Source organism: Bubalus kerabau, chromosome 7 (assembly GCF_029407905.1).
Source record: "Bubalus kerabau isolate K-KA32 ecotype Philippines breed swamp buffalo chromosome 7, PCC_UOA_SB_1v2, whole genome shotgun sequence".
In the NCBI taxonomy this organism is placed as follows: Eukaryota; Metazoa; Chordata; class Mammalia; order Artiodactyla; family Bovidae; genus Bubalus; species Bubalus kerabau.
This window is the reverse complement of record NC_073630.1, coordinates 30846604-30870534: the sequence shown is the minus strand read 5'-3', so window position 1 is coordinate 30870534 and position 23931 is coordinate 30846604. Positions and strand designations below refer to the sequence as shown.

General features: G+C 38.9%; 1 protein-coding gene and 1 pseudogene across 1 annotated transcript in view; one reads left to right on the top strand and one right to left on the bottom strand.

Moving 5' to 3' along the window:
- Positions 1-23931, bottom strand: part of EGF (epidermal growth factor) — a 107248-nt gene that overhangs the window by 41525 nt on the left and 41792 nt on the right. Inside the window, 5 exon segments of the mRNA XM_055587566.1 lie at positions 673-757; positions 760-847; positions 13119-13255; positions 14347-14488; positions 15449-15567. Coding sequence (XP_055443541.1) covers positions 673-757; positions 760-847; positions 13119-13255; positions 14347-14488; positions 15449-15567 — 571 coding nt within the window.
- On the top strand, positions 22504-23619 carry LOC129657607 (60S ribosomal protein L30-like; annotated as a pseudogene).

The following is a 23931-nucleotide window of genomic DNA, read 5'->3' as shown; positions in this document are numbered from 1 at the left end:
CCTCCTTCACACTCATTTAAAAGAGCCAACATGTGGGTTTGAATAAATCACTTAGCTTTATGAGGTTTAGTTTCCCCTGCCCCGCAACCCATAAAATGAAGGGGAAGTTGATCCCCAAAACCTCTTCTAGAGCCCCCTCTGGGAGTACCCACCTTCATTTGGCAATTATTTATGCATGACCTCATGACATTTTTTGTACTGAGATTCAGACCAAGGGTTTGCATTACTTTTTCCTGTGTATATGCCCTTTGTCTCCCTGGCTACACTAAGCTGACCGGAAACATGGAGCTCCTCATGCTCCTGTGTATCTTCCCTGCCACCTAGGTAACAGCTGACCCATAGCAGATCCTCAGAAAAAGCGTGCGGATTGTATCCAGACAGGCTTTGCGTTTCTCTGATTACAACAGCCTGAAGTGCCAAAACACACGCTGCTTTCTTGGTCCTCAACATTCACCCTAATGAAAGATACAATCTTGATGAAAGGAGGAAGGTCCTGCTTGGTGGTGGGGAGCGGAGGAAGGGACTGTGGACAGCACTAGGGGCATCTTCCTCTGATGCCAGTCAGGGGACCAGCAATATCTTCCTGTTTTCCAAGTGAAGGATGAGGCCAACTGTACTACATATCCCATCACTCCCATGCCATGTGACTTAGCAACAAAAGAGGAAACATACCCTCTGTCTGTCCAGTAGAGTTTATGGCCAATCCAGTCAACAGCAAGACCTTCTGGTAAACCTACTTCTTCCTCGATAAGCCTTCTCGCTGGGAAGCATCCATATTAGCTCTTTCTATCCACTTCAGGACTGTATGGGCAAAGTATATCAATGAAAAAGAACACAGGCATACAGTCTGATATGTTTAAAAACGTAACATGGAATATATACAAACAGGGTTAGTAAATCTTTGTATCATACAGTATAATCATTCAGAGGTTGGCTTTGGAGATAGATGCACCTGGAACTGAACTCTCTCTCTGCTGCTTCCCAGATGTGTATAATCTTAAGTAAATTACTCAGTGTCTCAGAAGCTCAGCTTCCTTATGGGCACAATGGGAATAATGCTATCAAGTGCAAATGCAAAAAAGCAAAATGGCTGTCTGGGGACGCCTTACAAATAGCTGTGAAAAGAAGAGAAGCAAAAAGCAAAGGAGAAAAGGAAAGACATAAACATTTGAATGCAGAGTTCCAAAGAATAGCAAGAAGAGATAAGAAAGCCTTCTTCAGCGATCAATGCAAAGAAATAGAGGAAAACAACAGAATGGGAAAGACTAGGGATCTCTTCAAGAAAATTAGAGATACCAAGGGAACATTTCATGCAAAGATGAGCTCGATAAAGGAAAGAAATGGTATGGACCTAACAGAAGCAGAAGATATTAAGAAGAGATGGCAAGAATACACAGAAGAACTGTACAAAAAAGATCTTCATGACCCAGATAATCACGATGGTGTGATCACTCACCTAGAGCCAGACATCCTGGAATGTGAAGTCAAGTGGGCTTTAGAAAGCATCACTACGAACAAAGCTAGTGGAGGTGATGGAATTTCAGTTGAGCTATTCCAAATCCTGAAAGATGATGCTGTGAAAGTGCTGCACTCAATATGCCAGCAAATTTGGAAAACTCAGCAGTGGCCACAGGACTGGAAAAGGTCAGTTTTCATTCCAATCCCAAAGAAAGGCAATGCCAAAGAATGCTCAAACTATTGCACAATTGCACTCATCTCACACGCTAGTAAAGTAATGCTCAAAATTCTCCAAGCCAGGCTTCAGCAATATGTGAATCGTGAAGTTCCTGATGTTCAAGCTGGTTTTAGAAAGGGCAGAGGAACCAGAGATCAATTTGCCAACATCCGCTGGATCATGGAAGAAGCAAGAGAGTTCCAGAAAAGCATCTATTTCTGCTTTATTGACTATGCCAAAGCCTTTGACTGTGTGGATCACAATAAACTGTGGACAAGTTTGAAAGAGATGCGAATACCAGACCACCTGATCTGCCTCTTGAGAAATCTGTATGCAGGTCAGGAAGCAACAGTTAGAACTGGCCATGGAACAACAGACTGGTTCCAAATAGGAAAAGGAGTACGTCAAGGCTGTATATTGTCACCCTGTTTTTTTAACTTATATGCAGAGTACATCATGAGAAACACTGGGCTGGAAGAAGCACAGGCTGGAATCAAGATTGCCAGGAGAAATATCAATCACCTCAGATATGCAGATGACACCACCCTTATGGCAGAAAGTGAAGAGGAGCTCAAAAGCCTCTTGATGAAAGTAGAAGTGGAGAGTGAAAAAGTTGGCTTAAAGCTCAACATTCAGAAAACGAAGATCATGGCATCCGGTCCCACCACTTCATGGGAAATAGATGGGGAAACAGTGTCAGACTTTATTTTTCTGGGTTCCAAAATCAGTGCAGATGGTGACTGCAGCCATGAAATTAAAAGACGCTTACTCCTTGGAAGGAAAGTTATGACCAACCCAGATAGCATATTCAAAAGCAGAGACATTACTTTGCCAACAAAGGTCCGTCTAGTCAAGGCTATGGTTTTTCCTGTGGTCATGTATGGATGTGAGAGTTAGACTGTGAAGAAGGCTGAGCACTGAAGAATTGATGCTTTTGAACTGTGGTGTTGGAGAAGACTCTTAAGAGTTCCTTGGACTGCAAGGAGATCCAACCAGTCCATTCTGAAGAAGATCAGCCCTGGGATTTCTTTGGAAGAAATGATGCTAAAGCTGAAACTCCAGTACTTTGGCCACCTGATACGAAGAGTTGACTCATTGGAAAAGACTCTGATGGTGGGAGGGACTGGGGGCAAGAGGAGAAGGGGACAACAGAGGATGAGATGGCTGGATGGCATCACTGACTCGATGAACGTGAGTCTGGGTGAACTCCGGGAGTTGGTGATGGACAGGGAGGCCTGGTGTGCTGCGATTCATGGGGTTGCAAAGAGTCGGACACGACTGAGCGACTGATCTGATCTGATCTGATATATATATATATTCCAGGTAATTTGCTCATCTTTGATCACTGGTCAATAACAAAGCCTTCATATTTAAACTCTAATGGCTGCTACAGCCTGAAAGGGAGCAAAGATGAGCAGTTTAATGGGGGCTGTAAGCTGAGCTTTATCTTCCACGGCTTGATCCATAGGACTCCACTCCACTGCAAGTCAGGGCACAAGGCTTCATGTCCCTGTTTGGCATTTATTTGTTTGATCACCTTGGTTAAATCATTTTACTTATTTATATATTTTTTAAATTGAAGTATAGCTGATGTATGATATTATATGTTGCATGTATATAATATAGTGATTCACCATTTTTAAAGTTTATGTTCCATTTATAGTTATTATAAAATACTGGCTATATTCCCTGTGTTGTACAGTATATCCTGTAGCTTATTTTACATGCTACATAATAGTTTAAACCTCTTAATTCCCTTCCCCTATATTGCCCCTCCCCACTTCCCTCTCCCTTCTGGTAATCACTAGTTTGTTGTTTTATATCTGTGAGCTTGCCTCTTCTTTGTTATATTCATTAGTTTGTTGTATTTTTTTAGATTCCACATACAAGTTATATCATGCAGTATTTTTCTTCCTCTGTCTGGCTTATTTGACTTAGCATAATACCCTCCATATCCATCCATGTTGTTGCAAATGGCAAATTTTCATTTTTTATGGCTTATTAGTATTACATTGTTTTATATATTTATACTACATCTTTATTCATTTATCGGCCGATGGATACTTAGTTGCTTCCATATCTTGGCAATTGTAAATAATGCTGCAATGAACATTGGGGTGCCTGTATCTTTTTGAATTAGTGTTTTTGTTTTTTTCTGATATATACTCAGGAGTGGAATTGCTGGGTTATATTGCTGGGTTTCACTGACTCGATGGATGTGAGTCTCAGTGAACTCCGGGAGTTGGTGATGGACAGGGAGGCCTGGCGTGCTGCAATTCATGGGGTCGCAAAGAGTCGGACACGACTGAGTGACTGATATGATCTGATCTGATCTGATTGCTGGGTTTATTTTTAGTTTATTGAGAACTCTCCATACTGTTTTCCACAGTGGTTGTACCAATTTACATTCCCAATAACAGTGTGCATGGTTAAGTCATTTAATCTCAATTTTATCAGCTATAAAAATGAAAAAATCAGATCAGATATTTGCTAAAGTTCCTTTCATCTCTAACAATATATAATTTCATTTTAAATAATCAATTTGTTCAACAGAACATACCCTGCAAGTACAAAGTTCCTTTTCAGTTTAGTATGCAGACTATCAAACAGGTACAAGAATAAAAAATTGCTGAGTGGCTGACAATTTAATGATAGCATATGTAGAACATTAACGGTGAATACATATATATAGATAAGATCAGATCAGATCAGATCAGTTGCTCAGTCGTGTCCGACTCTTTGCGACCCCATGAATCGCAGCACACCAGGCCTCCCTGTCCATCACCAACTCCCAGAGTTCACTCAGACTCATGTCCATCAAGTCAGTGATGCCATCCAGCCATCTCATCCTCTGTTGTCCCCTTCTCCTCTTGCCCCCAATCCCTCCCACCATCTGAGTCTTTTCCAATGAGTCAACTCTTTGCATGAGGTGGCCAAAGTACTGGAGTTTCAGCTTTAGCATCATTCCTTCCAAAGAAATCCCAGGGCTGATCTTCTTCAGAATGGGCTGGTTGGATCTCCTTGCAGTCCAAGGGACTCTCAAGAGTCTTCTCCAACACCACACTTCAAAAGCATCAATTCTTCAGTGCTCAGCCTTCTTCACAGTCTAACTCTCACATCCATACATGACCACAGGAAAAACCATAGCCTTGACTAGACGGACCTTTGTTGGCAAAGTAATGTCTCTGCTTTTGAATATGCTATCTGGGTTGGTCATAACTTTCCTTCCAAGGAGTAAGCATCGTTTAATTTCATGGCTGCAGTCACCATCTGCACTGATTTTGGAACCCAGAAAAATAAAGTCTGACACTGTTTCCACTGTTTCCCCATCTATTTCCCATGAAGTGGTGGGACCGGATGCCATGATCTTCGTTTTCTGAGTGTTGAGCTTTAAGCCAACTTTTTCATTCTCCACTTTCACTTTCATCAAGAGGCTTTTGAGCTCCTCTTCACTTTCTGCCATAAGGGTGGTGTCATCTGCATATCTGAGGTGATTGATATTTCTCCTGGCAATCTTGATTCCAGCTTGTGTTTCTTCCAGTCCAGTGTTTCTCATGATGTACTCTGCATATAAGTTAAAAAAACAGGGTGACAATATACAGCCTTGACGTACTCCTTTTCCTATTTGGAACCAGTCTGTTGTTCCATGGCCAGTTCTAACTGTTGCTTCCTGACCTGCATACAGATTTCTCAAGAGGCAGATCAGGTGGTCTGGTATTCCCATCTCTTTCAGAATTTTCCACAGTTTATTGTGATCCACATAGTCATAGGCTTTGGCATAGTCAATAAAGCAGAAATAGATGCTTTTCTGGAACTCTCTTGCTTCTTCCATGATCCAGCGGATGTTGGCAATTTGATCTCTGGTTCCTCTGCCCTTTCTAAAACCAGCTTGAACATCAGGAAGTTCACGGTTCACATATTGCTGAAGCCTGGCTTGGAGAATTTTGAGCATTACTTTACTAGCGTGTGAGATGAGTGCAATTGTGCAGTAGTTTGAGCATTCTTTGGCATTGCCTTTCTTTGGGATTGGAATGAAAACTGACCTTTTCCAGTCCTGTGGCCACTGCTGAGTTTTCCAAATTTGCTGGCATATTGAGTGCAGCACTTTCACAGCATCATCTTCTAGGATTTGGAATAGCTCAACTGAAATTCCATCACCTCCACTAGCTTTGTTCGTAGTGATGCTTTCTAAAGCCCATTTGACTTCACATTCCAGGATGTCTGGCTCTAGGTGAGTGATCACACCATCGTGATTATCTGGGTCATGAAGATCTTTTTTGTACAGTTCTTCTGTGTATTCTTGCCATCTCTTTTTAATATCTTCTGCTTCTGTTAGGTCCATACCATTTCTTTCCTTTATCGAGCCCATCTTTGCATGAAATGTTCCCTTGGTATCTCTAATTTTCTTGAAGAGATCTCTAGTCTTTCCCATTCTGTTTTTTTCCTATATTTCTTTGCACTGATCACTGAAGAAAGCTTTCTTATCTCTTCTTGCTATTCTTTGGAACTCTGCATTCAGATGTTTATATCTTTCCTTTTCTCCTTTGCTTTTTGCTTCTCTTCTTTTCACAGCTATTTGTAAGACCTCCCCAGACAGCCATTTTGATTTAATTTTATTTTATTTTTAAACCTGAAACACTGTATTAGTTTTGCCAAACATCAAAACGAATCCGCCACAGGTATATATACGCTTCCCATCCTGAACCCTCCTCCCTCCTCCCTCCTCCCTCCCCATTCCATCCCTCTGGGTCGTCCCAGTGCACCAGCCCCAAGCATCCAGTATCATGCATCGAACCTGGACTGGCAACACGTTTCATACATGATATTACACATGTTTCAATGCCATTCTCCCAAATCTTCCCACCCTCTCCCTCTCCAACAGAGTCCATAAGACTGTTCTATACATCAGTGTCTCTTTTGCTGTCTCGTACACAGGGTTATTGTTACCATCTTTCTAAATTCCATATATATGCATTAGTATACTGTATTGGTGTTTTTCTTTCTGGCTTACTTCACTCTGTATAATAGGCTCCAGTTCCATCCACCTCATTAGAACTGATTCAAATGTGTTCTTTTTAATGGCTGAGCAATACTCCATTGTGTATATGTACCACAGCTTTCTTATCCATTCATCTGCTGATGGACATCTAGGTTGTTTCCATGTCCTGGCTATTATAAACAGTGCTGCGATGAACATTGGGGTACACGTGTCTCTTTCCCTTCTGGTTTCCTCAGTGTGCATGCCCAGCAGTGGGATTGCTGGATCATAAGGGAGTTCTATTTCCAGTTTTTTAAGGAATCTCCATACTGTTCTCCATAGTGGCTGTACTAATTTGCATTCCCACCGACAGTGTAAGAGGGTTCCTTTGTCTCCACACCCTCTCCAGCATTTATTGCTTGTAGACTTTTGGATCGCAGCCATTCTGACTGGTGTGAAATTGTACCTCATAGTGGTTTTGATTTGCATTTGTCTGATAATGAGTGATGTTGAGCATCTTTTCATGTGTTTGTTAGCCATCTGTATGTCTTCTTTGGAGAAATGTCTATTTAGTTCTTTGGCCCATTTTTTGATTGGGTCATTTATTTTTCTGGAGTTGAGCTGTAGGAGTTGCTTGTATATTCTCGAGATTAGTTGTTTGTCAGTTGCTTCATTTGCTATTATCTTCTCCCATTCTGAAGGCTGTCTTTTCACCTTGCTAATGGTTTCCTTTGAAGTGCAGAAGCTTTTAAGGTTAATTAGGTCCCATTTCTTTATTTTTGCTCTTATTTCCAATATTCTGGGAGGTGGGTCATAGAGGATCCTGCTGTGATGTATGTCAGAGAGTGTTTTGCCTATGTTCTCCTCTAGGAGTTTTACAGTTTCTGGTCTTACGTTGAGATCTTTAATCCATTTTGAGTTTATTTTTGTGTATGGTGTTAGAAAGTGTTCTAGTTTCATTCTTTTACAAGTGGTTGACCAGATTTCCCAGCACCACTTGTTAAAGAGATTGTCTTTAATCCATTGTATATTCTTGCCTCCTTTGTCAAAGATAAGGTGTCCATATGTGTGTGGATTTATCTCTGGGCTTTCTATTTTGTTCCATTGATCTATATTTCTGTCTTTGTGCCAGTACCATACTGTCTTGATAACTGTGGCTTTGTAGTAGAGCCTGAAGTCAGGTAGGTTGATTCCTCCAGTTCCATTCTTCTTTCTCAAGATCGCTTTGGCTAGTCGAGGTTTTTTGTATTTCCATACAAATTGTGAAATTATTTGTTCTAACTCTGTGAAGAATGCTCTGGGTAGTTTGATAGGGATTGCATTGAATCTATAAATTGCTTTGGGTAGTATACTCATTTTCACTATATTGATTCTTCCAATCCATGAACATCGTATATTTCTCCATCTGTTAGTGTCCTCTTTGCTTTCTTTCACCAGTGTTTTATAGTTTCCTATATATAGGTCTTTAGTTTCTTTAGGTAGATATATTCCTAAGTATTTTATTCTTTCCATTGCAATGGTGAATGGAATTTTTTCCTTAATTTCTCTTTCTGTTTTCTCATTATTAGTGTATAGGAATGCAAGGGATTTCTGCGCGTTGATTTTATATCCTGCAACTTTACGATAATCATTGATTAGTTCTAGTAATTTTCTGGTGGAGTCTTTAGGGTTTTCTATGTAGAGGATCATGTCATCTGCAAATAGTGAGAGTTTTACTTCTTCTTTTCCAATTTGGATTCCTTTTATTTCTTTTTCTGCTCTGATTGCTGTGGCCAAAACTTCCAAAACTATGTTGAATAGTAATGGTGAAATTGGGCACCCTTGTCTTGTTCCTGACTTTAGAGGAAATGCTTTCAATTTTTCACCATTGAGGATAATGTTTGCTGTGAGTTTGTCATATATAGCTTTTATTATGTTGAGGTATGTTCCTTCTATTCCTGCTTTCTGGAGAGTTTTTATCATAAATGGATGTTTAATTTTGTCAAAGGCTTTCTCTGCATCTATTGAGATAATCATATGGTTTTTATTTTTCAATTTGTTAATGTGGTGTATTACATTGATTGATTTGTGGATATTGAAGAATCCTTGCATCCCTGGGATAAAGCCCACTTGGTCCTGGTGTATGATCTTTTTAATGTGTTGTTGGATTCTGATTGCTAGAATTTTGTTAAGGATTTTTGCATCTATGTTCATCAGTGATATTGGCCTGTAGTTTTCTTTTTTTGTGGGATCTTTGTCAGGTTTTGGTATTAGGGTGACGGTGGCCTCATAGAATAAGTTTAGAAGTTTACCTTCCTCTGCAATTTTCTGGAAGAGTTTGAGCAGGATAGGTGTTAGCTCCTCTCTAAATTTTTGGTAGAATTCAGCTGTGAAGCCGTCTGGACCTGGGCTTTTGTTTGCTGGAAGATTTCTGATTACAGTTTCAATTTCCGTGCTTGTGATGGGTCTGTTAAGATTTTCTATTTCTTCCTGGTCCAGTTTTGGAAAGTTGTACTTTTCTAAGAATTTGTCCATTTCTTCCACGTTGTCCATCTTATTGGCATATAATTGTTGATAGTAGTCTCTTATGATCCTTTGTATTTCTGTGTTGTCTGTTGTGATCTCTCCATTTTCATTTCTAATTTTATTGATTTGATTTTTCTCCCTTTGTTTCTTGATGAGTCTGGCTAATGGTTTGTCAATTTTATTTATCCTTTCAAAGAACCAGCTTTTGGCTTTGTTGATTTTTGCTATGGTCTCTTTTGTTTCTTTTGCATTTATTTCTGCTCTAAGTTTTAAGATTTCTTTCCTTCTACTAACCCTGGGGTTCTTCATTTCTTCCTTTTCTAGTTGCTTTAGGTGTAGAGTTAGGTTATTTATTTGACTTCTTTCTTGTTTCTTGAGGTGTGCCTGTATTGCTATGAACTTTCCCCTTAGGACTGCTTTTACAGTGTCCCACAGGTTTTGGGTTGTTTTGTTTTCATTTTCATTCATTTCTATGCAAATTTTGATTCTGTTTTTGATTTCTTCTGTGATTTGTTGGTTATTCAGCAGCGTGTTGTTCAGCCTCCATATGTTGGAATTTTTAATAGTTTTTCTCTTGTAATTGACAGATAGCCATTTTGCTTTTTTGCATTTCTTTTCTATGGGGATGGTCTTGATCCCTGTCTCCTGTACAATGTCACGAACCTCATTCCATAGTTCCTCAGACACTCTATCAGATCTAGGCCCTTAAATCTATTTCTCACTTCCACTGTATAATCATAAGGGATTTGATTTAGGCCATACCTGAATGGTCTAGTGGTTTTCCCTACTTCTTCAATTTAAGTCTGAATTTGGCAATAAGGAGTTCATGGTCTGAGCCACAGTCAGCTCCTGGTCTTGTTTTTGCTGACTGTATAGAGCTTCTCCATCTTTGGCTGCAAAGAATATAATCAATCTGATTTCGGTGTTGACCATCTGGTGATGTCCATGTATAGAGTCTTCTCTTGTGTTGTTGGAAGAGGGTGTTTGTTATGACCAGTGCATATAAACTCATCATCAATAATGAGAATATTCATAACATAGTTATTAAATAATGAGCTATCATCTTTCTGGATAAAAGAGAAAAGTTTCTATTCCATAATTCAAAAATGGGTACTTCTTATATTAAAAAATAATTCTGCTAGTGCTCTGCTTCACCAGCTTAAATGTGTACGTGAATCATCTGGGGAATCTTGTTATAATGCAGATTCTGACTCAGTGGTCACGGGTCAAGCCTGAGAATCTGCAGTTCTAAAAACTCCAGGTCATATTGATGTCACTGGTCCAAGGATCACAGTTTGATAAGCAAGAAGATGGGACCATTGACCAGAGAAATGAAAAAACATGCATAAGCCATATGACTTAGAGTTCATTTTAGGTTTTCTTGTTCACCTCATTGTAAAAATTACTGGCTGTGTGGGAAAATAATTTGGTAATAAACGAGTCTTGAACTGATTCTATTAATTTTTTTCCTGTTAATATAATTCTTCTATGGAGTTACATAGATTCAGTTCATAGAAAAGAAATAACTATTTGCTAGTGTTAAATTATAATACTTCTATTTGCAAAAATAGTTATATTTGGCTACCAATCCATATCAATTAAACACAGAATCAATTTACTTTACTCTGTCTCTTTTGGCCATTTACTAGAATGCTTCAAATCAGAAAAAAACAGAAGCACAAATTTTTTTTTTTTTTTAGATATTTTATTTTATTTTTATTTATTTTATTTTATTTTTTAACTTTACAATATTGTATTGGTTTTGCCATATATCAACATGAATCCACCACAGGTATACACATGTTGCCCATCCTGAACCCTCCTCCCTCCTCCCTTCCTGTATCATCCCTTTGGGTCGTCCCAGTGCACCAGCCCCAAGCATCATGTATCCTGCATCGAACCTGGACTGGCGACTTGTTTCATATATGATATTATACATGTTTCAATGCCATTCTCCCAAATCTTCCCACCCTCTCCCTCTCCCACAGAGTCCAAAAGACTGTTCTATACATCAGTGTCTCTTTTGCTGCCTCGTATACAGGGTTAGTGTTACCATCTTTCTAAATTCCATATATATGCGTTAGTATACTGTATTGGTGTTTTTCTTTCTGGCTTACTTCACTCTGTATAATAGGCTCCAGTTTCATCCACCTCATTAGAACTGATTCAAATGTATTTGTTTTAATGGCTGAGTAATACTCCATTGTGTATATGTACCACAGCTTTCTTATCCATTCACCTGCTGATGGACATCTAGGTAGAAGCCCAAAATTTAAAAATTCTAGGAACAAAAGTACCATCTAGTAATAACTAAATCATTATCAGTTCAGTTCAGTTCAGTCACTCAGTCGTGTCCAACTCTTTGCGACCCCATGAATCGCAGCATGCCAGGCCTCCCTGTCCATCACCAACTCCCAGAGTTCACTCAAACTCATGTCCATCGAGTTGGTGATACCATCTGCCATCTCTTCCTCTGTCGTCCCCTTCTCCTCCTACCCCCAATCCCTCCCAGTATCAGAGTCTTTTCATGAGTCAACTCTTCGCATGAAATGGCCAAAGTACTGGAGTTTCAGCTTTAGCATCATTCCTTCCAAAGAACACCCAGGACCGATCTCCTCTAGAATGGACTGGTTGGATCTCCTTGCAGTCCAAGGGACCCTCAAGAGTCTTCTCCAACACCACACTTCAAAAGCATCAATTCTTCGGTGCTCAGCTTTCTTCACAGTCCAACTCTCACATCCATACATGACCACTAGAAAAATCATAGCCTTGACTAGATGGACCTTTGTTGGCAAAGTAATGTCTCTGCTTGTGAATACTAAATCATTATGGAGGGAGGTTAATAACTATATAACTTCATATTATTGGGTGATTAATTTTCAAAAAAACACTATAACATGTCATTTCAAGCACATTCTAATCTAGCACAAAGATAACTAAGAAATTAAAGACCAAATAGCTGATTGAGTTGATAATTTAGAAATTCTAATGTTTATACAAAAACACTTCATGTAAAATTATGTAAATAACATCCTACATTGCCATTCACACGTGGACTGTAAGACTTATGTTTCTTGACTTTCATGATCAGGAGGTCACCAAATTCCTTCCCTATGTGTGTTAGTCACTCAGTCATGTCTGACTCTTTGTGACTCCATGGACTATAGCCCACCAGGCTCCTCTGTCCATGGAATTATCCAGGCAAGAATACTGGAGTGGGTAGCCATGCCCTTCTTCAGTGGATCTTCCCAACCCAGGGATAGACCCAGGGATAGAACCTGGGTCTCCTGCATCGCAGGCAGATTCTTTACCATCTGAACCACCAGGAAAGCCCTCCTCCCCTTAAGGCTATGTATTAAATGCAAATTAGTAATCCATACTTACTATGCTGCATCCCAAACTCCTACTTCTCCCAAAACATAAATAAATCAAAACCAATTTATGGCACTTCCCTGGTGTGTATGGTACTGTGCTAGCTTCCCATTCTCATCTCCAAAGAGGAAGCTAAACCTCAGATCCTGTTTAAATCATCCCCAAAGCTGAATCGTAACAAGGACCAGGGTTGGTTGCTTGTTTAGTTGCTAAGTCATGTCTGACTCTTGCGACCCCATGGACTATAGCCCGCCAGGCTCCTCTGCCCATGGGATGGATTCTCCAGGCAAGAATACTGGACTGGGTTGCCATTTCCTTCTCCTGGGCAGATTCCCAATCCAGGAATCAAACCTGGGTCTCCTGTATTGCAGGCGGATTCTTTACCAACTGAGCTACACAGCTTATGGTAACAGAATCACCCTTAAAATTTTCTCAAGTCACGTTTCAATGACCACTTAAATTTTTCTTTGCCTAATCATTCCAAGCTTTGTAGTGTATTTTCAAGTAGCCCAAGTTATCTTTTATGATACAAATCCTCTATTCTGTCCTTAAAGCACAGCCACATCTGTTCAAGTAGCAAAACCATACCTTATTTTCCACAGGGTCATGATCGAGGGTAAAAACCATTCCTATTTGTTGGTGGACCAGGGTTCCGTAATCTGTTCCATCAAAATGCATGTATCGAATATCTTGAGAATTGGCAAACAGCAAAAACGGTGGTGGTCCTAATAACCAAATTTGAATATGGCAACATTTAAAATAAGCCTTGGAACCCACAAGGCCCTTCAGACTCTTCCCATTCATTGTGCCCTCTTCCTTAATTTCTGCGGTACTTGTTTTCTTCATTTCCCACCAGCATTGTGGTACGATAAAACATGCAAAAAGACTGCCTTTTTCATGAGCTGACATATGGTCAGAATTTTATCCCTGGATTCCTCCTTATGTGTCTGCTTTTAAAATGCAAGCTACTTCTAGAAAGACACAGTATTAAGTAACAATATCTCAGCTAAATGATGCAAGTCTTATGCTGTAATCTCCTTGAGTCACACATATTGAAACATTAATATTATCAGATTGTATTGATTCATGTCCAAATAAATTCCCTTCTCTGGACTGGACACTTTTTAAATGGAGGTAACACTGTGTGAGTTAATAACAAGACCCCCCATAATTTCAGAGCTCAGATTACACTATATTACTGAGAAGTTAAGACTATTGGAGTCTGAGTAAGGCAAGCCCTTCAGGTTCATCAATTACATTACCCCAGATTACAGGCATAACGAACCTCAGGAGAGATTATGTCAATTTGGGATAAATCCAGGATTTCCAAGGCTATTGAAGGACATGATGGATGTAATATTAGAAGATGAAAAAATAGCTGGAGCGCACAACTTTAATTTTGTCATGGAAAACACAGAACTTGTCAAAGTATTATGATTATTACATTTACTGGAGAGATGAAAATCAAATCAATCAACAAATATTTATTAAATGCCTCTTAACTATAAAGCATTTTAAGACTGTTCTTATTCTGGTTATGACTTTCATATATACTGAAATGCCATACTTGATATTATAGCAAGTCTTTGCTTAATGTTAATTAACTTTAAAATGTTTCTCAAACACACAATTATTATTTATACAACAATAACTTGTGTTATTTATACTTATGTGATCTGTTTTCAATTTCCAAAAATAAAAAAAAATTCAACTGCCTATGCAGAAGCCAAAAGCAATTTAATACTTTCTAAATTAAATGGTGTTTTTCACATAACCTTTTCACAGAGACATACTTTTGAATGTTCACAGCACTAACCTGAAGGTCTACAGCTCTTTTTGTCCAGTTGTAGGTCATACCCAGGAAGGCAGCCACATTTCCAGGATACTGGGCTGAGAGGGGTGCAGAGCTGGCTACATCCCCCATTATCAGGTGATGAACAGCCTACAAAAAGCAACTCCTTGGGAATGATGCTATGTCACTCAAGAGTATACCAATTTTTCCTCAAAATATTGAGGTGAACCAAATATATATTGATTTTTAAGACCATTTCCATTGTAATTGTCATTCATACTGTTACAATCAAGTTTATTTTTCAGAGATTAGGAGGAAAATGTCACCGTACTCTATATTTCCCTATAACCTGACATCATGAATGTTAAACCTTCCCAGTGCCCCTTGCCTTCTTGATCTATCACTGAGTTTGTGAACAAGTGCTCTGGTAGCTGGCTGGAATAAGTAGTATGTTTTGATGAGTTTGGCAGCTGGTCTAAATCTTCTGGCATGTATGCTAAGTCGCTTCAGTCATGTCCAACTCTTTGAGACTATCTGGACGGTAGCCTGCCAGGCTCCACTGTCCATAGGGTTCTCCAGGCAAGAATACTGATTAACATATTTTTTTCTCCCTCACATTTTCAGACTCTTGACTTCTTTTGCCCTTTTTGTTTAAAAAAAATTACACGTAACTCATCTGCTAACTTTGAGTTATAACCTTCGCTCTACGTACTAAAGTCTCTATGAAGATGAAAGTAGGGAGACAGTCATAGGTACACAGAACAGGCAAAGCACTCCATATCCAGTATCTTGTTTAATGCTGGAGGCAGGTATCATTAACCTCTACAGAGGAGCAAACTGAGACCAAAAGAAGGCAAGTAACTAGTCCAAAACAATACTGCTAGTAACTGATACTACTACCTCAGAGCTGTCTAGATTCAAAGCTCTGGCTTATAGCTACTATACTATGCTCTCTAAAAACAAGAAACAAACAGAAATCTTAGTTAAATTCATATGTTAATCCATTATGTAAATATATTTCAATGTATAATGTTGGGAAATCTGTTTTCCTTTGTCAGTAGTTGTGATTTTTAGGTGTCAGTTAGAAAATAAATGCTTTCAAACAATAGGTAAACAAGCTTACCACTGCATTTTTTCCATCTGTGTCAAGCACTGAGCCTTCAGGACAGGAACATATGGGACCGTCTGATGTCAGAACACAGTCCTGACTGCATTCAGACATATTGCTTGGGCAGGAAATTAACTCTAATGAATGAAAAATAAGGTCAAAATTAATGTTAAATCAGATTTATGGAAATTTGGTAAAATCGGTTGCTAACAAAAAAATGATCTACTGAAAAGAGTAACTTAAATAAAGACTGAACATGTATGAATTGCTATGGTAATGGAGATATAAAAATAAAGAACAAATTCCAAACCTAAAGCAAATTAATGAAAGACTTCTGATTTTGGAAAAATGATTCGTTTCCTCAAAGTTTCTTTTCTGTCAAATATTATTTTTAAGTTATTAGTCATCAAAATTCCAAAATATTTTAGATAGAATTTGGGCAAATGATTCTCAAGTTCACCTAGAAAACAAATTATATGGGTATGAAAAATCAAAACATCATGTGACTATCGTTAGATGATAGAAGAGAATGAGAGGCAGTAAATAAATATCAAAATGTATCATAAAGGTACAATAATTAAAACAGTTGGTAGTGTGTAAGAATAGATCATGAGGATAATAGAATCAGATAGAATGTTCATTTTAGAAAAGACTCAAGTACAGATAAGAATACGGTATGTGATAAAGCTATTTCAAGTCACTGAGCATGTGGGATATCATCCAGTAAATGGTAAATAAATGAGGAAAGATTTGGGGCAAAAATTAAATCCCTGTACTATACCACACATCAACATAAATTCTAAGTAAATCAAACATTAAAATGTAAAATATATACCATAGAAGTTCTAGAAGTTTGGACAATCAAGTGAGATTATGTGTGTCCTGTTTGGCATATAATGAACTCTGTAACATATTAACATCACGCACCTAAGTACAGCTGCTCACGGGTAAACCATATGGCGTTAGAAGAAGGGCAAGTTCCACAGACAATCACAAAGGTGGTGGGTAATTTCCAAGAAATTCATTACCATTCATCCTTTATTCTGTGCCTCATTTGATAAGACATATGACACTTTATCATCTGTGAAGCAGTACTAGGCCATATATATATATATATATATATATATATTTGGCCACACTGTGACTTTTAGGACCTTAGTTGCCAGACCAGGGCCAAACCAGGCCCTGTGGCATTAGAAGCACGAAGTCCCTTACCACTGGACCACCAGGGAATTCCCACATAATTTTAAACCTTTGTTTCTACTTACCTATCTTAGTAGATTCAACAAGAAACCTATAAGAAGTTATTTGAGTATGCAATCCTAAACTTGAATTGAGAATATCCATATAAACTCATATTTCTCTTTGTAAAAAGTGCTTTCCTAATTTTGATGCCCCAGAAGCCCTCAAAACAATAACTAACTTTGTAGAGAATTATGTTATCTAAATACAATTTCTCATTAAAAGGAAGCAGCAGCCTTGAGAGATTGCTGATTCTAGGTCTAGAACATAATATATACAAGACAGGAAAATATGTCCTGCCAGGTAGAGAAAACTATCAAAGACTGCTGGGATCTGGAATCCATTTGGAGAGCCTCCCATCAGCCAAAGAGGAAACAATTTGCTCATTGGTAAGCATAACAGCTTCATTGGATTGAAACATATAAAAAATGTTAAAAATTCAGGAGTTCATAATGATACTTACAAAAAAATTCCCAAAGTCTTTCTATGAAGACACTATCACCCTGATGCTAAAACCAGACAAAGACACTACCAAAAAAGAGTTACAGGCCAGTATCTTTGATGGATATAGATGCAAAACTCTTCAAGAAAATATTAGCAAACTGAGTCCCACAACACACAGAAAGGATCATACACCATGATCAAGGTGGATTCATTTCAGGGTCACAAGGATGGTTCAGTATATGCAAATCAACTGATGTGATATACCACATCATCAAAAGAAAGGACTAAAATCACATGATACAGAAAAAGCATTAGATAAAATTCAATATCCATTCATGATAAAAACTCTTGCAAAAAGGGATATAGAAGGAACATATCTCAATAGATATGACAAACCACAGCCAGTACAGTGGTGAGAAGCTGAAAGCCTTCCCATTAAAATATGGAACAAGAGGATGCTCTCTCTCACCACTTTTAGTCAACACAGTATTGAAAGTCCTGGCAACACAATCAGACAAGAAATAAAAGGTATCTAAATTGGGAGGATAGAGGTAAAACTGTCAATATATGCAGATAGTATAATACTTTATATAGAAAACCCTAAAGACACCACACAAAAAATATTAGAACTGATAAATTTGTTACAAGACTAATATACAGAAATCTCTTGCATTTGTTTATACTAATGATGAAATATCAGAAAGAGAAAGTAAAAAAAATCAATCCCATTTATAATTACATCAGGAAAAAAAAATACGTAGGAATAAATCTAACCAAGGAGGTGAAAGACTTATTCGCTAAGACCTATGAAACATTAATAAAGAAGATCAAAGGTGATTCAAGGAAATGGAAAGATACCCCATGATCTTAGATTGGAAGAATTTTAACAATATTGTTAAAATGGCCAATCTCCTGAAAGTAATCTACAGATTTACTGTGATCTCTATCAAATTACCCATGGTGGTTTTCATAGAACTAGAACAAATAATCCTAAAATTTATTTGGCAACACAGAAGACCCAGAATTGACAAAGCAGTCTTGAAGGAAAAGAACAAAGCAGAAGGCATAATCCCTCCAGATTTTTGACAAAATACTACAAAGCCACAGTAATCAAAACAATGTGGTATTAGCATGAAAACAGACATGGATCAATGGAACAGAAATAAACCCACACACCCAAGGTCAATTAGTCTTTCACAAAGGAAACAAGAATATACAATGGAGAAAAGACAGTTTTTTCAGCAAGTAGTGTTCATGTGTAAATCGATGAAGTTAGAACACTCCCTCACACCATACACAAAAATAAAAACAGCATAAAGACTTAAATATAAGACACGACATTATAAAACTCCTAGAAGGGAACACAGGAAAAACATTCTCTGACATAAATTGCATCAATGTTTTCTTAGGTCAATCTCCTAAGGCAAAAGAAATAAAGACAAAAATAAACAAATTGGGCCTAATTAAACTTACAAACTTTTGCACAGCAAAGGATACCATAAACAAAACAAAAGACAACAAGCATTGGTGGGGAGGATATAAATTGATGCAGCCTGTATGGAGGTTCCTTAAGAAATTAAAGCTAGAGTTACCATGTGTGTGCTTAGTCGTTCAGTCGTGTCCAACTCTTTGCATGGCTCAGATGGTAGAGTTACCATATGATTCAACAACTCAACTACTGGGCATATATCCAGAAAAAACAAAAGCTCTAATTCAAAAAGATACATGCACTCCAATGTTCATAGCAGCTCAATAGCTGAGAAATGGAAGCAATCTAAGTGTCCAGTAACTGATGAATGAATAAAGAAGATGTGAGATGTATATACAATCGAATATTACTCAACCATAAACAAGAATGAAATAATGCTATTTTTAGCAACATGGATGGACCTAGAGATTATCATACTAAGTAATTCAGACAAGGACAAACATATGATATCACTTATATATGGAATCTAAAAAATAGTATGAATGATTTTATTTAAAAAACAGAAACAGACTCACAGACATAGAAAACAACTTAGGGTTACCAAAGGGGGAGGGTGGGTAGGGATAAACTGGGAACATGGGATTTACAGATGCATACCACCATATATAAAATAGATAAACAGAAGATACAGAGAATTTTTTTTCATATCTCAATACCCAAAAAACTATAATAGAAGAGCATTCTTAGTCACTCAGTCATATCCAACTCTTTGGGATCCCATGGACTGTAGCCCGCCAGGCTCCTCTGTCCATGGATTCTCCAGGCAAGAATACTGGAGTGGGCTGCCATGCCCTCCTCCAGGGAACTGTCCCAACTCAGGGATCGAACCCAGGTCTCTCACATTGTAAGCGGATTCTTTACTGTCTGAGCCACCAGGGAAGCCCCTATACATATATAAGAGAATCACTTAGTTGAACACCTGTAACAAAATAATATTGCAAACCAACTATACTTCAATAAAAAATAAAATTAAAAAACCCATCAGCCACCTTTGAAAGGTGTTAAAGAACCAACCCATTATTCTAAATAAAGAAAAAAAATCCAAGATTTATACTGTCTTACCTGTAAGAATCGTAACTTGAAGTAACCAAATAGTTAATGAGAGTACAGTTTCTTTATAAAAGTATTATAATTAATAATTTAAAAGAAATATAAGAACTAGATCAGAGAGATCAGTCGCTCAGTCGTGTCCGACTCTTTGCGACCCCATGAATCGCAGCACACCAGGCCTCCCTGTCCATCACCAACTCCCGGAGTTCACTCAGACTCACATCCATCGAGTCAGTGATGCCATCCAGCCATCTCATCCTCTGTCGTCCCCTTCTCCTCCTGCCCCCAATCCCTCCCAACATCAGAGTCTTTTCCAATGAGTCAACTCTTCGCATGAGGTGGCCAAAGTACTGGAGTTTCAGCTTTAGCATCATTCCTTCCAAAGAAATCCCAGGGCTGATCTTCTTCAGAATGGACTGGTTGGATCTCCTTGCAGTCCAAGGGACTCTCAAGAGTCTTCTCCAACACCACAGTTCAAAAGCATCAATTCTTTTACAAGTGGTTGACCAGAGTTCCCAGCACCACTTGTTAAAGAGATTGTCTTTAATCCATTGTATATTCTTGCCTCCTTTGTCGAAGATAAGGTGTCCATATGTGCGTGGATTTATCTCTGGGCTTTCTATTTTGTTCCATTGATCTATATTTCTGTCTTTGTGCCAGTACCATACTGTCTTGATAACTGTGGCTTTGTAGTAGAGCCTGAAGTCAGGTAGGTTGATTCCTCCAGTTCCATTCTTCTTTCTCAAGATCGCTTTGGCTATTCGAGGTTTTTTGTTTTTCCATACAAATTGTGAACTCTGGTCAACCACTTGTAAAAGAATGAAACTAGAACACTTTCTAACACCATACACAAAAATAAACTCAAAATGGATTAAAGATCTCAACGTAAGACCAGAAACTATAAAACTCCTAGAGGAGAACATAGGCAAAACACTCTCTGACATACATCACAGCAGGATCCTCTATGACCCACCTCCCAGAATATTGGAAATAAAAGCAAAAATAAACAAATGGGACCTAATTAACCTTAAAAGCTTCTGCACATCAAAGGAAACTATTAGCAAGGTGAAAAGACAGCCTTCAGAATGGGAGAAGATAATAGCAAATGAAGCAACTGACAAACAACTAATCTCGAGAATATACAAGCAACTCCTACAGCTCAACTCCAGAAAAATAAATGACCCAATCAAAAAATGGGCCAAAGAACTAAATAGACATTTCTCCAAAGAAGACATACAGATGGCTAACAAACACATGAAAAGATGCTCAACATCACTCATTATCCGAGAAATGCAAATCAAAACCACTATGAGGTACCATTTCACACCAGTCAGAATGGCTGCGATCCAAAAGTCTACAAGTAATAAATGCTGGAGAGGGTGTGGAGAAAAGGGAACCCTCTTACACTGTTGGTGGGAATGCAAACTAGTACAGCCACTATGGAGAACAGTGTGGAGATTCCTTAAAAAACTGGAAATAGACCTGCCTTATGATCCAGCAATCCCACTGCTGGGCATACACACTGAGGAAACCAGAAGGGAAAGAGACACGTGTACCCCAATGTTCATCGCAGCACTGTTTATAATAGCCAGGACATGGAAGCAACCTAGATGTCCATCAGCAGATGAATGGATAAGAAAGCTGTGGTACATATACACAATGGAGTATTATTCAGCCATTAAAAAGAATACATTTGAATCAGTTCTAATGAGGTGGATGAAACTGGAGCCTATTATACAGAGTGAAGTAAGCCAGAAAGAAAAACACCAATACAGTATACTAACGCATATATATGGAATTTAGAAAGATGGTAACAATAACCCTGTGTACGAGACAGCAAAAGAGACACTGATGTATAGAACAGTCTTATGGACTCTGTTGGAGAGGGACAGGGTGGGAAGATTGGGGAGAATGGCATTGAAACATGTAAAATATCATGTATGAAATGAGTTGCCAGTCCAGGTTCGATGCACGATACTGGATGCCTGGGGCTGGTGCACTGGGACGACCCAGAGGGATGGAATGGGGAGGGAGGAGGGAGGAGGGTTCAGGATGGGGAACACATGTATACCTGTGGCGGATTAATTTTGATATTTGGCAAATCTAATACAGTTATGTAAAGTTTAAAAATAAAATAAAATTAAAAAAAAAAAATAAAAGTAAAAAAAAAAAAAAAAAAAAGCATCAATTCCTCGGCGCTCAGCCTTCTTCACAGTCCAACTCTCACATCCATACATGACCACAGGAAAAACCATAGCCTTGACTAGACCGACCTTTGTTGGCAAAGTAATGTCTCTGCTTTTGAATATGCTATCTAGGTTGCTCATAACTTTCCTTCCAAGGAGTAAGCGTCTTTTAATGTCATGGCTACAGTCACCATCTGCAGTGATTTTGGAGCCCAGAAAAATAAAGTCTGACACTGTTTCTACTCTTTCCCCATCTATTTCCCATGAAGTGGTGGGACCGGATGCCATGATCTTCGTTTTCTGAATGTTGAGCTTTAAGCCAACTTTTTCACTCTCCACTTTCACTTTCATCAAGAGGCTTTTGAGTTCCTCTTCACTTTCTGCGCTAAGGGTGGTGTCATCTGCATATCTGAGGTGATTGATATTTCTCCCGGCAATCTTGATTCCAGCTTGTGTTTCTTCCAGTCCAGCATTTCTCATGATGTACTCTGCATAAGAACTAGATATCACCATTCACATCCCTTGATAAAATAGTGGAACCAAGAAATGAGTGTTCACGGCTGCTACAACCATTCCCTGAAAGATGACTAGGCTCTTTCTTGCTCCCAGCCATTGTGGAAGCTGCTCTTGGTTGGGGGCAGTCCCACACCTATGGCAGAAAAATGGTGATCCAAAAGAAGACAAAAAAGTTGCTGAAGTCGATCAGTTCTAGGCTCCATCCTGTTATAACAAGTGGAAAGTCGGTGCTGCAAGTACAAGCAGACTCTGAAAATGTTCAGACAAGGTAAGAAGAAACCAGTTATCCTCACCAACAAATGCCAAATGCCCGAAACAAATGGAAATCTGAAATAGAGTACTATACTCTGTTGGTCAAAACTGGTGGCCACCACTGCAGTGGCAATGATAGTGAATTGGGAACAGCATGTTGAAAATCCACAGCATGTATGTCACTGGCAAAGCCCACAGGGGTCCTTGGAGGTGCTGGGGGAGATAAGATAGAATCTAGGTAATAAGGTCTAACCTCTTCTTTGGGTTTACCAGATGGAACAGTGGTAAAGAATCCACCTGCCAAGCAAGAGATGTGGGTTCGATCCCTGGGTTGAGAAGATCTCCTGGAGAAGGCAATGGCAACACACTCCAGTTTTCTTGCCTGGAAAATCCCACGGACAGAGGAACCTGGTGCACTACAGTCCATGGGGTTGCAAAGAGCCAGGCATGACTTAGCAACTGAGCACATACACAACCTCTTCTTTGAGCTATTTTTTTTCAGTTGCCCATAGGGGGCCTTGTGCATAACATATGGTATTAGGGTTCCCAGTGAAGAACTACTGTACCTGACACTGCAGCTCCCTGGACTGCAGGGGACCGCACACAGAAGCACTGTGTTCAACATCTCAATTCAACATGGTAGAGACAGGCCATGTACACAAACCCTAAGACCAGCAGAGAGATCTGGAGTGTGAGCACTACCGCAGCCAGGAGGCCCAGTGGAAACTCTACCCCCTACCCTGCTATTGAGAACCCTACAAAGCAGCCCTGCCTACTTCGGGAGCCGGAACTATGCAGGTCAGCTCACATTTCTCCAATCTCTGATCAATAAGGCTTTCCTTTGCTGCTGAACCAAACTAGGTCTCTTTCTATTGGCGTCAGAGATGCTGGGCAGGAGGACTTTTGTGGGGACTGACTAAAAAGGGTTGGCAACATGCACGCTGGCTATTATTGACCCAGGTGATTCTGATATCACTACAAGAATGCCAGAACGGACTGGTGAAAAGTAAATCGTGCATATTTTTTCTTCAGTAAAACTGCCCACAGTTTAGAACAAATGTCAAAAAGTGAAACAACCTGATGTTATGTGTCTCCTGATGGGAGTATAAACATACCAATGAAGCATTATTGTCAAAATTTCAAAGTCTAATCTGATTAAGACTGCAGATCTAGCTACAAGTGTTCAGAAGACAGGGACATCATAGAAGTATGTTCAATAAAATCCAGAGTATGAGAAATTCTGCAGGAAAAAAAATTTAGTTTCTTCAGTAAATACTTGCTAACACAACACAAGGAACCTGTTTGCATATGTAGTCAAACAA